Source organism: Ciconia boyciana, chromosome 3, assembly GCF_034638445.1.
Source record: "Ciconia boyciana chromosome 3, ASM3463844v1, whole genome shotgun sequence".
Taxonomy (NCBI): Eukaryota; Metazoa; Chordata; class Aves; order Ciconiiformes; family Ciconiidae; genus Ciconia; species Ciconia boyciana.
In genome coordinates this window covers 103178778-103191480 of record NC_132936.1, presented here as the reverse complement: position 1 = coordinate 103191480, position 12703 = coordinate 103178778, and the positions used below count along the sequence as shown (strand labels likewise).

General features: G+C 43.9%; 1 protein-coding gene across 1 annotated transcript; it reads left to right on the top strand.

Annotated features, from left to right (window-relative positions):
* Nucleotides 1–474: 474 nt before the first annotated feature.
* Nucleotides 475–9223, top strand: SLC30A1 (solute carrier family 30 member 1). Its single transcript, XM_072856879.1, has 2 exons — nucleotides 475–1284; nucleotides 4812–9223. The coding sequence occupies exons 1-2, from the start codon at nucleotides 654–656 to the stop codon at nucleotides 5720–5722; spliced, it is 1542 nt and encodes a 513-aa protein (XP_072712980.1). The 5' UTR covers nucleotides 475–653; the 3' UTR covers nucleotides 5723–9223.
* Nucleotides 9224–12703: the final 3480 nt, after the last annotated feature.

The window sequence follows — 12703 nt, the reverse complement described above, 5'->3', positions numbered from 1 at the left end:
CCTTCAACCCCGCGCGACCCCCCCACCGCGCAGGCGGCCCTCCTCCCTCCCTCCCGCCCGCCCGCCCCGGCCCGCAGGGGGAGCCCCGCCCCCGGGCGCGCGCCGGGCCGGGGCCGTGTGAAGCGCACCTTTTGCACGAGTCCCGCTCGCCGCGGGGCGGGACTTGCGGGGCGGAGGGCGGGGGAGGTGGGGGAAGCCGTTGGGCTCAGCCAATCGGAGCCGTCTCTCCCGGAACGTCACGCGCGGCCCCGCCCCCCTCCCCCGGCACGGCTCGGCGGGGCGGGGCGGCCGCGGCCAAGGGGCGGTACTAAGGGGGCGGGGTCGCCTGTCGCGAGGGCACGCGGGCCAATGGGGAGCGAGGCGGGGGGCGGGGGCGGGCGGGCGCCGCCGGGCGGGTGGGCGGTGGCCAATGGGGCGCGGGCGGGGGGGCGTGGCTGTGCCGGCTCGGGTTCCGTGTGGAAAGAGTGAGGGGGCTCGGGTGCAAAGTTTGCTCGCCCAGCGCCTGCGGAGGGAGCGGCGGTGGCCGGGCCGCCGCGGCGGGGAAGGGGCCGCGCTCGCCCTCGGGGCTCCGCCGGGCCCGCGGGCCGCTCGCCGCGCCGACCGCCGGCCGCTCTCCTCTCTCGGGCCGGGCCGGCAGCCGCTGCCCCGGCGCGATGTGCGGGGGGATGGCGGCGAAGGGGCCGGGCGGGCCGCGGTGGTGGCAGAACCGGCGGGCGCGGCTGCTGTGCATGCTGGCGCTCACCTTCCTCTTCTTCGTGGTGGAGGTGGTGGTGAGCCGGGTCACGTCGTCGCTGGCCATGCTCTCCGACTCCTTCCACATGCTCTCCGATGTCATGGCCCTGGTCGTGGCGCTGGTGGCCGTGCGCTTCGCCCAGCGCACCCGCGCCACCAAGAAGAACACCTTCGGGTGGGTGCGGGCCGAGGTGATGGGCGCCCTCGTCAACGCCGTCTTCCTCACTGCCCTCTGCTTCACCATCCTGCTGGAGGCCATTGAGCGCTTCACGGAGCCCCACGAGATCCAGCAGCCGCTGGTGGTCATTGGTGTGGGGGTGGCGGGACTCATCATCAACCTGCTGGGGCTCTGCCTCTTCAACCACCACGGTGTCGGGGGCCATGGCCATTCCCACGGCCATGGGCACTCGCACAGCAGCAGGCAGCATGCCCGCAGCGGCCCCAAGCCGGAGCAGCCACCTGGGGATGGGGAGGCTGCACTGCACCGGGAGGAGACCAGCACCTTGGTGGAGAACTGCAGCAGCTCCAACGGAGTCAGCCAGGAGAAGCTAGGTAAGTCCTGCAGCGCCTCTGTCCCGTCTCAGCGTAGAGGTGTCAGGAAAGCAGGAGAGGTCCCTTCCCCGAGGAAGGTGGTGGGCATCCTGGTCCCACCTGGTGCTAGCTTCATGGCGAGCACCCGTCCTTCCTCCTGGGGAAGAGGCAAGAAACTTCCTTAGCGGTGCTCTCAGGCACACAGCCGTTGCACCTCTACCTCACACCTTTCCTTCAAGTGCTAAAAGGAGTGCCCTAAGTTGTGTGTTTGTCTTGCAGACAGGTCAGGGTGTGAAAGAGTCATACGGTAAAGCAGTTTGCCTTGGAAAAAGTTGGTGCTGGTAGAGAAGGCACATGACAAGTGTTTTTGCCTAGTGACAAAAGCTGTCACAAGACATTGCCTTAATGTCTTCTGAACTGGCTGCACATCAAATAGAGCACAGCTCAACACCTTAGTCCTGACAGCTGGATCTCTTGGTTGGGTCAGTTATTAGCTACCTGAGAAGCTAATCGCAATCTGAACGTAACATACTGAAGTATATTCCATTGCAATAATGTTGTACTTCTTTGTGACATCCATATTAATAGGAAGAAGTCTTGGAAATTACCAGTCAGAACTGTGGAAGTCATGCAGTAGGCACTGAACCTGAAGCTCACTGGTGTCAGAGTACATGCGTGGTTTCTTCAAATTAGTTTTCTTTAGCTTTCTAAAGCATGCACCTTCCCACTCACTTGCACATAGAGATAAATTTAAAATCTTCCCTTCCCAGTTGTGATCAAACTGTCTGTTTTGTGGGAGGGAATTTCTTGGGTTATTTTTTTTAATGGATCCAGAAGCCTGGATAGTTTATTTTGAAGTCACTTGGTCGAAGCCAAGTACTGCATGCTAGCAGAGTGAAAGGTGCGTAATTGCCGTTTCTCTACTTTAATCATATGGCATCCCTGTTACCAGGAGGAAGGGGTTTCAGTCTTCAGAACCTCTCTTATTTCCAGGGCACATCATGAGACCACTGTTTTAGCTTAAATTGAGCTTTAATTTAGCAGAGTGAACTTTGCTACAGTCTCGGTTTTTCCGTGGTCAGAGGTTCCAATACACATTTGAGAAAGTTAGCAGTTTCCCTCTCCCTCTCTCTCTGGTGTTTTGACTCCATTTTAATTTTGAAAAGACAGGTTTTGCAAGAGGATAGGAAAGTTCTTCTGAATATAGTACACCATTTTCTTGACCACATAATAAGCTCTTAATGTTGGTTTAGTTCCAACAAAGGTATCCTAATAATTAGTTTCAAACAATGTAAAATTCCCTTAACTGTTGATCTCATAGATATCTTGGCATATGAATTGTTCTTGCATGGTGAAAAGTTGTGCTTTTAGCCAAGTTTTGGACTAGTTCTAGACTAAAAGATGAATTTATAGGATGGATTAAAATGTATACTGTTTTGAGCTAACTTGGCTGGAATTTCTCATGGATGTCCTTCTGGCAATAACAAATAATTTGTTGTGGGTATTTAGGTGGTAATAGGGCATAATTTTGGTCACGGTGAAACTTTGAAATAAGTTTGTATTTCCTTCTATGCCCTGTCATGATTATGTAATGGATGGAGTTATTCATAGTTTACCTATGGAAATGTTACAGGTAAAGGTGCTCAGAGACTTGTGAGAAGCTGTAAGATGTGCAGGTGAAGACTAGGGAAACGACTGAGAGTGGTGCTATGCCTTCATTGGAAATTACAAAGAGGGGTAGACCCTGATTTCCTAAGGTAGAAGTAGAAAGCTAGCGACAGCCTTAGGGGCTAGTCCTGCACAGGTATCTTTGAGCATACACTTTATGTGAAGTTTATAGTTAGATTTAAATGAGCGGATTTCAAATGGACACATTTTAACCTTTTGCCATTAAAAAATCTCAAGACCTTTCTGGAACCATGTTTCCTGTTACCCACCCTTATAGATAGGTCTACTGACTTTCCAAATCCTCTTTTCTCCGAGTACGTGGTATGCAGCAGAGTGTCAGAAAAGTTCCTCTTTCCTTGCTGTCATCGTGGACCCTGAGGTCTGAACTCTGTAACCTGAGATATTTTCCTCTAATTTATTAGTTTCTCTGGAAAGTTACAGGTCCCATATTCCATAACTCCTAGAAGTTGTGTGGAAAATGTAGCTCGAGCTTTAGGACAGAAGCGTGATGCATGAGGTTATGAGCCTGGGGCTTGGAACTGACCCGCTCAGCCGCCTTTGTAGGAGCCCACCCCTTCTTCAGAGGGGAAAGAACTTGTAGACACTTTATGATTGTAGAATCGCAGTCGTGAGAGCAGAGTGGCAGAAGCTGCAGGTCATACTAACACGTTAATGTTTACAAAGCTTTGAACTGAATAACCACAAAAGCAGTAAGAGCTCCTTGTTTCAGATTGTCGGGCCAGTGGCCAGTGCCTGTTACATTTCTTTAACACTGGAAGTTTTCTGTCCAAAGAAGAACTTTTGAAGAAAAGTAGGAGGTTAATCATGTAAAATACTTTCAATTTTGAACATTGGAAGATGTTTTTCTTTCAAAAAGCATTGTTTGTAATGATGTGTGCATTTATTCCTATATAGCTAGTTAGGTGTGGAGGAGTGGTAATATTGCAGACACTTTTGACAAAGGAGGGGACTAAAATGTTTGTTTATGCATTGCACAGTCCATGACATATGGCGTTGGGCACCAACAGCTATATGTCACTCAACAGCTGTATGTCACCTAAAAAAAAAGTACTAAAAATACATTTTTTATGTATTCTGAAATATAAATAACACTAGTTGATAGCCTCTGAGAGCTTCAGTGATAACTTACACTGTCCTTTAGTCAATACTGCTGATAAATTCTGTGTTTTAGACCTAAAAGCTCAGCTCATTGTATCTCACAGTTCTGCTGGCTCCTTGCACCATCTCAGAAAAACTTCCTTTTCCTTGAATTCGAAAGTCTTTTGGAAATGAACTACTAAACCTGAGAAGAAGTTACTGTAAAGCAGTATCCATACAGCTTTTGAGCTTCCTGCCTCATAAATGTTAATATAAAATAGTATATTAATATATAATTAATGTAATTAATATTAAGTCCTATGGTTTAAGAGAGATTTTAGCAATGTGATTAGCCTTCTGGCTTTTCAAAAGAGGGAACAAATGTAAGTTACTTAGCTACTTAACCAGCTTTTTTTATATATGCTCTGTAATTCTGCATTTCCTTTAAGAAATGAACAGTGAGTAGTCAAATGGTTAAAGAGCTGGAAAACATGAGAAGTTTTTCAGTAGAATAAATTAAAATGCGGTCATCTTCATACTTTGCCACTCTACATCTTTAAGCTCCATGTAGAAACAATTGCCTTCTAGACTATTTAGATCACTTATTGGGACAACTGAATATTTGTCAGCCAGATAAAATGTCGCTAAGTGTTATGGGTAGAGTTGCTTTTCAGTTGTGTACTCAATGTGGCAAGCTTAATGTTGGTTATTATTTTATATAGAATTATAGTAATGTGTAGTAATATAGCATGTGCCTAATTGTTTCACTGTTTTCTTGTCAGGTGATATGAAAGATGACATGACTGACCTACAAGTGAATGGGAGCGCTGGTCATTATCCTCTGGATGTAGAGGAGGTTGAAGAAGACTCTAGTGCACAGCTTAACATGCGTGGAGTTTTTCTGCATGTTTTTGGAGATGCCTTAGGTTCAGTAATTGTGGTAGTGAATGCCTTGCTCTTTTATGGGTTGTGGAATCCATGCCCCAAAGATGGGCCCTGCTTTAATCCATGTGTCAATAATCATTGCATGGAAAACGCTACTTTATCCCAAATGCTTGGCAGAGCAAACAAGTCTGAGCAAGAGAGCATTACGGTGGCTGGTCCATGCTGGTTGCTATATTTAGATCCCGTCCTTTGTCTGATAATGGTTTGTATACTCCTTTACACAACTTACCCGTTACTTAGGGAGTCAGCCCTTATACTTCTCCAGACTGTGCCCAAACAAATAGATGTTCATTCTTTGAACTCAAAATTACGTACCCTTGAAGGAGTTGAAGCAGTCCATGAATTACACATTTGGCAGCTAGCAGGCAGTAGGATCATTGGCACTGCTCACATAAAGTGTCCTGACCCTTCCACATACATGATGGTGGCAAAGCGCATAAAAGAGATCTTTCATGACGAAGGGATTCACGCAACTACCATTCAGCCTGAGTTTGCCAGCGTTGGCTCTGAATCAGGGAGAGGGAAATGTGAGTTTCCCTGCAGGACTCAGTGTGCTTTGAAGCAGTGTTGCGGAACAGGAGAAGATAGTACTGCAAAGAAAACAGAAAAATCTTCGTCACTTAGTATTTCTTGTTCAGAAGTTGTCATTGAATTTCCGAAAACTAGGAGGACTAAGTCGGAGAGCATCCCTTCAGTTAAGCTAGAGGCAAACACCGATCAAAATGAGCAGTTTGAGTCATCTTTGTAACTCCCCGAATGGTGCTACCTGAGTTTTGGTGACTTTGACAACAGCTATATTGCAAGAGGAAGAGACAGACGTTTGAGATGCAATTTTGCCAAGTAGTGTAATTGCTGAAGTCCTTGTTCTTGTCATACTGCTAAATCTAGAATGCTTGTTTTAAAGAACATAATGTCACTGTCATGATACAATGTGTTTGTGTTGACTTTGTACTGAGACAGACAGAAAGTGCACCAATGCTGTAACAACTTCAGAAAACCAGTTTCAACATTTCAGCGGAGACGCTTTTTGCTGTGCTTCAAATTAAAATATTTTTTCCAGTGAAAAGGTATTTGAGGGATAAGCATGTAGGAACTCAATTTGTGTTACAGATTTCTTGGACCTACTCTTTCCTTTAATATTTGATTTGTAGATATTTTAATATATTGTTTATTTAGAAGCCCTAAGGAAACCAAAGTTCATAGAACATTTTTAAAGATATAACTACATAAAACTGGAAACCACTTTGCAGTTCCACATATTTTTCGAAAACCTATATAATAATAAATATGAAGGCTTTTCTAATGAATTTATCGTATAGCATATTTTAAAGAGAACATCATGTGATTGTTAGAAACTGTCCCCACTTTTTCTGGTAAGGTAGCGAGGTAATTAAAATCAACTGCTTGTGGAAATATCAGATGTGAAAGGGTTTTTTTTCTATCAGAATGGAAGTTCAAGCTACTGTATACTGCTCTGTGATCAAGACGTGAGACTGACCGATAAAGTAACACATACTTTCATATTTTACTGATTTTCCGGTGTTTTTCCTTATTTCCAAGTTGTGTCTGGTCATAAAAGTCTTTGAAGTTTAAAGAATCCTTGACTCACAGTGCTATGAATGAAGAGCTGGAGCTTCGTTTTTAACTGATTCTCAGTTTACTAAGATAGAAGAATTAGTTATGTCAATAAGTGCTCTGTCGGGGAAAGTCTGCCAAGCACCGACAGTACAATTCGTGCTTTTAAGCATAGACAGTAGCCTCCGTAACAAGTAATTTGGTGGTGCATTTTGCTTGTAATTGAGTGTGTCTGTAAGCACTTGCAGTGACTGCAGTCCTGGTCCCTGCAGTGTCCTCAGGAGCCTTCCGCTGACTTTTGAGGAAGTGGGGCAGAGAGTAGGATTTCATTCACTGTATTTCACACTTTAAGATGTTTATGTATCACATAATTTCACTTATTAAGTATCTGAATCTATGGTTTAAAATGTTAACTCAGTTAATTGACAACTGGCTCTAAAGAAGCTGTTACAGTATGCTGCCAACTTACACCTTAACAAAGAAGAAACTGGTCTACGGACTCTGAATTTGGCAGAGACTAGATGAGAGTTGAAGATAAAACATACAAGAAGTCTAATCTAAAACCCTGACCCTTTCAATCTACGCTCAAGTTATGTTTGGGAAATAATGTCTTGTGATTTAATTGACTGCTCCTATGCTCAAAACTGGAAAACAACTCAGATCTTCCATTGTTTGCTCTATGACTCTGGACATGATAAACACTCTGCCTCAGTTTCCCTGTCTTAAAATGGGGATAATACCTACCTCACAGGGGTGTTGTGAGGCTTAACTCTTGTGTGAAGAGCTCTGAGATCTGTTACTGGAGGGCACTGGAAGGGGTATAAGATATTAAATTACATGCTAATTTAATATCTTACTCTGTCTACAAATGTATTGCAATACCTAGGCACAACAGAGGGAACTGAGGATAGCTTTGGCCTTATGAAATTCTTTGATGCTGTGGTTTTCAGGTTTTTAACAGTATTTAAATGTAGATTTTTTTTAAAAAGAATGTTTTGTTAGTGAAGGGAATGTAGCTTTGCCTCCGGATACAGAACACCTCGCTAGTTTGAATTTCTAATATGTGTCTCGTATGATAATTGCTCTTAAACAGTTCAAAATAGTCTGCTGCTCGTCAGACCTGGATTCGCCCAGGTTGTGTCAGTGGTCTTACCCAACTTCTCAGCAGAGCATTGCAGTCAACTCTCGATTATCCATGGGTGGATTACCAGTGTTGTATATGAACTGTGCAGTCTACAGGGCCAGACTAGCTCTGTATCGTATGCCGATGCGTTGGCCAAATGCTACGTGCCAAAGCATTGGAAAAGTAAAGGAGCTCAGTCCAGATTTGCACAAGCCCGCTCTCACAGGGTTTGTTAGCTTGGGTGCAGCGCAGCACCATGCAGTTATTTTGCCTCTTGGCTGCTCAGATGCATCCACAGGAAGCTGCGGTGTGTGGATGGGTCGGTTCAGCATTACGCTAGCTTGGGGATGTTGGTGCTTCACAGCCATCAGCATCACTCACCTTTTTCTGTGTTTATGCTTGTTGTATAGTCTCATAAACTAACTTAAGTATGTTAATATAGTATTTATATATGTTTTTGTTTTGTCTGAATTACCTTAACTCTTTCTTCTGTTACCTGTATATGATCTAGAGTTGACTGTTAAATGAGATCTTGTATGAGACTACATTTGCAAAATATGCTACCACTGCTAGTATACTACAAAGTATTAACCAAGTAAATTTTGAAATTAACAAAGTACTTTTTTTTTTTTTTGAAATGTGTATCCTTGCTTTTTATGGTAAACTTTCACTAATTAATTTGCTCGCTAGTTTAAAATCAGTCTCAGTCATTAGTATGCATTATTGAGGTCCTGCTGTATATCACTAATGCGCCATAGAACTACTGCTCTTCAGTTTATTTTAGAAAAGAAACCAAGACAAACCATAGTAGCACTGAGAAGCCTGACTGACTTCTCTCCTGTTGCTCTTACAGGAAGAGAGCAACTATTAAGTCTTGACAGTTGCCACCATTGGTTAACAGTCTCAGTAAATGCATCTGAATAGATGGAGTTGTAGTCACTAAGTCCATTGTAAGTATTTAATCTTTTTTTTGTGCCAGAAGTCATATTTTTCTATTTCTGTGTCCATTGCAGGCAATGGCTAGCTTAAAAGGCAAAAAGCTCTCCCCCACGTTATTTTTATTATCAGGACAGGATGCAGATGTGATGATGATGGGGGCAGAAGGGGGAGTTGCGTGGCCTCTCTGTCGAGCGCTGTGTTGCATGTGCAGCACCAGCTGGTGTTAATGGGGTCCTTTAGTCTCTTTAGCCCTTGATGGTAAATTCCCTGAAAGCATATAGTCAGGTCAAGGTGGTGGCTGTACAGCAGCAGGAACGCAATTTTTGTGTTTGTTCTGGCTGTATGAGACCCGACTGTAGCCTGCTAGCTTGCGGTATAGCTTGATTTTTTTTAACCTGATCTGTCTGTGGTTACACAGACTTGATTTGTTCTGAAGATCACAGTTCCAGAATACTGGGAGCATTCAAAAACACTGCACAGTCTCTTTTTTTTTTTTTCCACAAAGCATGAAACTAGTGAATCTCATGTAAGTGAACACTGCAGTGGTGGGGAGCTAATTGTATTGTGTATCACATTCCTGAATTTTTAAAATAAAAAAATATGGAACACTGATTTTAAGGAAAAATATGTTTGTATTTCAGTGTCTAGACTGTTTATGCTTCTGATTAAATGTGTTGGAGATGTACCAAACATCAGTGGGTGAAATATTTTACACTTAGTACATGTCTCATCCAGAAACATGCTATTTTAGACTCACTTCTTAGATTATATCTGCACCTAAGGGTGCAGTGCAGAACTAATTCAGACACTGAGTGGGCTAGCCACAGTACTGTGAAGCTTTACTTTTTAGCAAAGTAAATTGCTTCTGTGGACCCCCTTAAAATTTTATCTCGATTGCTTTCAACATCCACTCTAGGCTTTTGGTAATATCTGTTATTGCTGCATCATGGTATTTGGTACGGACATACACATAGTTATGTAAAAGACAAAACTAGCCCCAACTTGTGACTCCCCAAAAGTCATGGCAAGGGCTCAGTCCTGTAAATTTCTCTATTTGTGAATAGTTTCATCAGGCTGACGAGTAGTTACTTGCATGCAAGGAATTACTTGCAGCAGTGAGTCCAAAGCTTCTGCCAGTAGAGCCTGGCTTTTGAAGAACAACTGAAAGTACCTCGATTTTATGGATGTATTAAAATCAGGAGTCCTGTGGTGTTTCTAAATTTGCTGCAGAAATACTATCAGTTTGTTATAATTCCAGGATTTATTCCTTTTCCCCGTTCTCCAAAAAAGAAAGAAAAAAAGCCCACTGAGTGTCCTAAGACTTGTTAACAAGTTTAGCTAAACTGACATTGCTGTTTGCTTCTGAAATTGGGCCATCTGAATTTATTAAACGCTGCCTAGTGGGGTTTGGGGAGGAGGGATAAAGATTCTTGCCATTCTCCTTCCCCTGCCCCCTGCTTTGACTGCACTTTCTAATCTCTTCAGCTATGGAGAGACCGGGGGGAAAGGAGGGGGTGAATTTTGTAGCTAGATGTTCCGAGTTCCACGTGGAGGGAATGGGAAGTACTGCTACCTATATTTAAAAGCATATAAATACGCTCTGACTATTTTAGTTTCATAGCATAGCCTCAGTTACACCCTTTTTAGGTATGCATTTAAGTTGTTCAGCTCTGTAGTAACTTTGGTTTTTTCTTTCTCTGCTGGATGGAAAGAGGTGGATGCTCCATTTGCCTGAGCTAAAGCCAGTCTTGACAATTTTCCAAATCAAACGTAGCTTTGCTGATAACAGGTCTGATTATTCCTTATGACCTTTGCTTTGTGTGGTTAGCTGCCTGTGAGGTACAGTACCATGTTTTAGCAGGCTCACATTTATATCTTTTTGCATTCACCATGTTATCTAAGTAGTTGAAGAGCAAAACCACGATCCTGAAAAATACGTCATCTGTATGTCTTCAAAAAGCACATGGGATTAATTTGGCTTCTTTTTTTTCATGTCCTGGATCCTGTTTCTGAGCAGTGTTAAAATATAATTGGTGTAGCTAGTGTTCGTTGATGATATTTATTTTTGCCCTCTTTTAAAATAAATAATAATGTGGGGGTTTTTTTGTATTAAGTATTAAAGTCCTGAGAAAATAAATGGAGCTCTTGAATGTCAAATACTTTTAGTTGGGATTTCTTTCTCAGGTCAGTTCCTAGGAAGAAATTTAACTAGTAGAAATGCACTTTCACCATCTCCCAGAACCTCAGAAACAAGTACAAAGAGCACAAGTAGAAGAGGAGGTTCATAAATGGGTTGTAAAGTGATGGCCTCCAACTGTCTGGATTCCAGGTGCAATTAAAAGAATAGTTGCTCAGTTCTAGTATCATGTGAAGAGTTAATTATGCAAAATGCATTTTTCTCCCTGCATTTTTTTCCAAAGAAAAACAGCCTTTGAAAAGAATAAAAAAATCTTCCTGTCCTGTTAATTGGCCATGGTTAAATATCTAACATATGGGTCAATAAGGCAGGCTTCCTTATAGAAGTCTGGACTGTTTTATTTAATGTCTTTGGAAGATAGCTACTTTAGAGCAGAAGGTGCTTTGGTGTTTTTCAGCTTCATTTGTTTCCATTCAGAAACACGGCAGTTTGTAAAGTTTGTTGGGAGAAAAGTACTGACTGCAGGAAAAGCTACAGCTGCCAGCAATAATACTGAGGAGGGCAGGATCGTTATTAATACCTGCCTTGAGCTGTTCATGAGCTTGCAGTGATGAGTTCATTTTGGAGCCCTTCACGGGTGCAGCTTCAGCAGCTGCTTTTTTCTGCTTCAAGAGGGAGAAGTGATTCCACATTACTAGTTAGATATGCAGGAGGGTATGTTTGGTTGTACTATAAGCATTGCGCATGAGCTTGAGTTCTGCCATTTTCCAAAGCTCCTGCTACCTCATCATGAAAAGACGTGATTTAAACTTAATATGAACATCCTTTATGAGACATGCCAGTGTGGGAATTCTGAATTAATAGGATTAATAGGGAAGGGAAGCTTCAGGTCTATCGCTTCCTTTTGCTTTTACACGTACGTTTAGCCATGCCATTCCTAGACTTCCTACCCCAGATGGTTGCCTGACCACCTCAAGGACCAGTTCCAGCTCCCAGAACAACTCCTTGCTGCTTTTGCATCGGAGGAGCTGATGCCCCAGGGGAAGGGCAGGATGGGAGTGAAGCTGTGAAGGCGAGCACTTTCAGCAGGAACCTTCTCCTCACTCTGATCCATGCTAGCATCCCAAACCTGGCATGAAACCCTTGCCACCGAAACTTTGGTTAGCATTTAGATATACATATTTTGTGTAATCTTTTCTTTTTTTTGTGACAATCAACACACACTTTAAAGTAGTGCTCAGGCTGAATTGTAATCCCCCCTCCTGTCACCCAAGCTCCATTTCTAGTCGCAGCGTTGGTAGACATCCCAGCGTTTCCCTCACACCAGCTAGCGCAGCTAAGAATAGCCGTGGCGATGCTGTGGAACAGGATGTGCAACCTGCTGGGTTTCCTGCATTTGTGCTTGTGTTGCTGCCCTGGGCTGAAGCCTGTCCTCCTCCGTTTTCCCTGCTAGTGCTTCTGGACTTGCTAGGTGAATTTGTTAGATTTAATTTGTTAGATAAGGTTTGCTGTGGGTTGGCCTATACTTGTTTCAGTTGCATTCTGCAGTATAGGCAATTGCATTCTGCAGTAGAGGCAAACCCTCAGCTGAGTGAGATATTTACTTGCTGCCAGGCTTCCTTGCTTCAGAGTATGGCTGCTGAGCGTAAGCAGTTGCTGCTGGCCCGCCGCAGACAGTGGCAGATGAGGGCTGCAGACCTGGATTCAGCTTTGCTGGTTGGTTTGATGTTACCGTGTCATCCATCCTTCTAGCTGAGGGTGCAGCTCAGCAGGTGTGTGCAGCGAGTACAGCATGGTGAGTCTCAGCAGAAAACTAGGTCACTGGCGCTTACCTGATCTTGGTGCTCGTACCCTAGTTTAGGAGTGAACAACACTCCCACAGATAAATGCTGCACGTATTGCTAGACCCTCGAGATTTTTGCGTTAGGCAGCGTTCGCTGGAGACAGCCCATCAT

Coding starts and splice junctions, on each gene's coding strand:
- SLC30A1 (XM_072856879.1), top strand. CDS start 654: ATGTGCGGGGGGATGGCGGCGAAGGGGCCGGGCGGGCCGCGGTGGTGG. Junction 1,285..4,811: donor AGTCAGCCAGGAGAAGCTAG/GTAAGTCCTGCA, acceptor TTTTCTTGTCAG/GTGATATGAAAGATGACATG.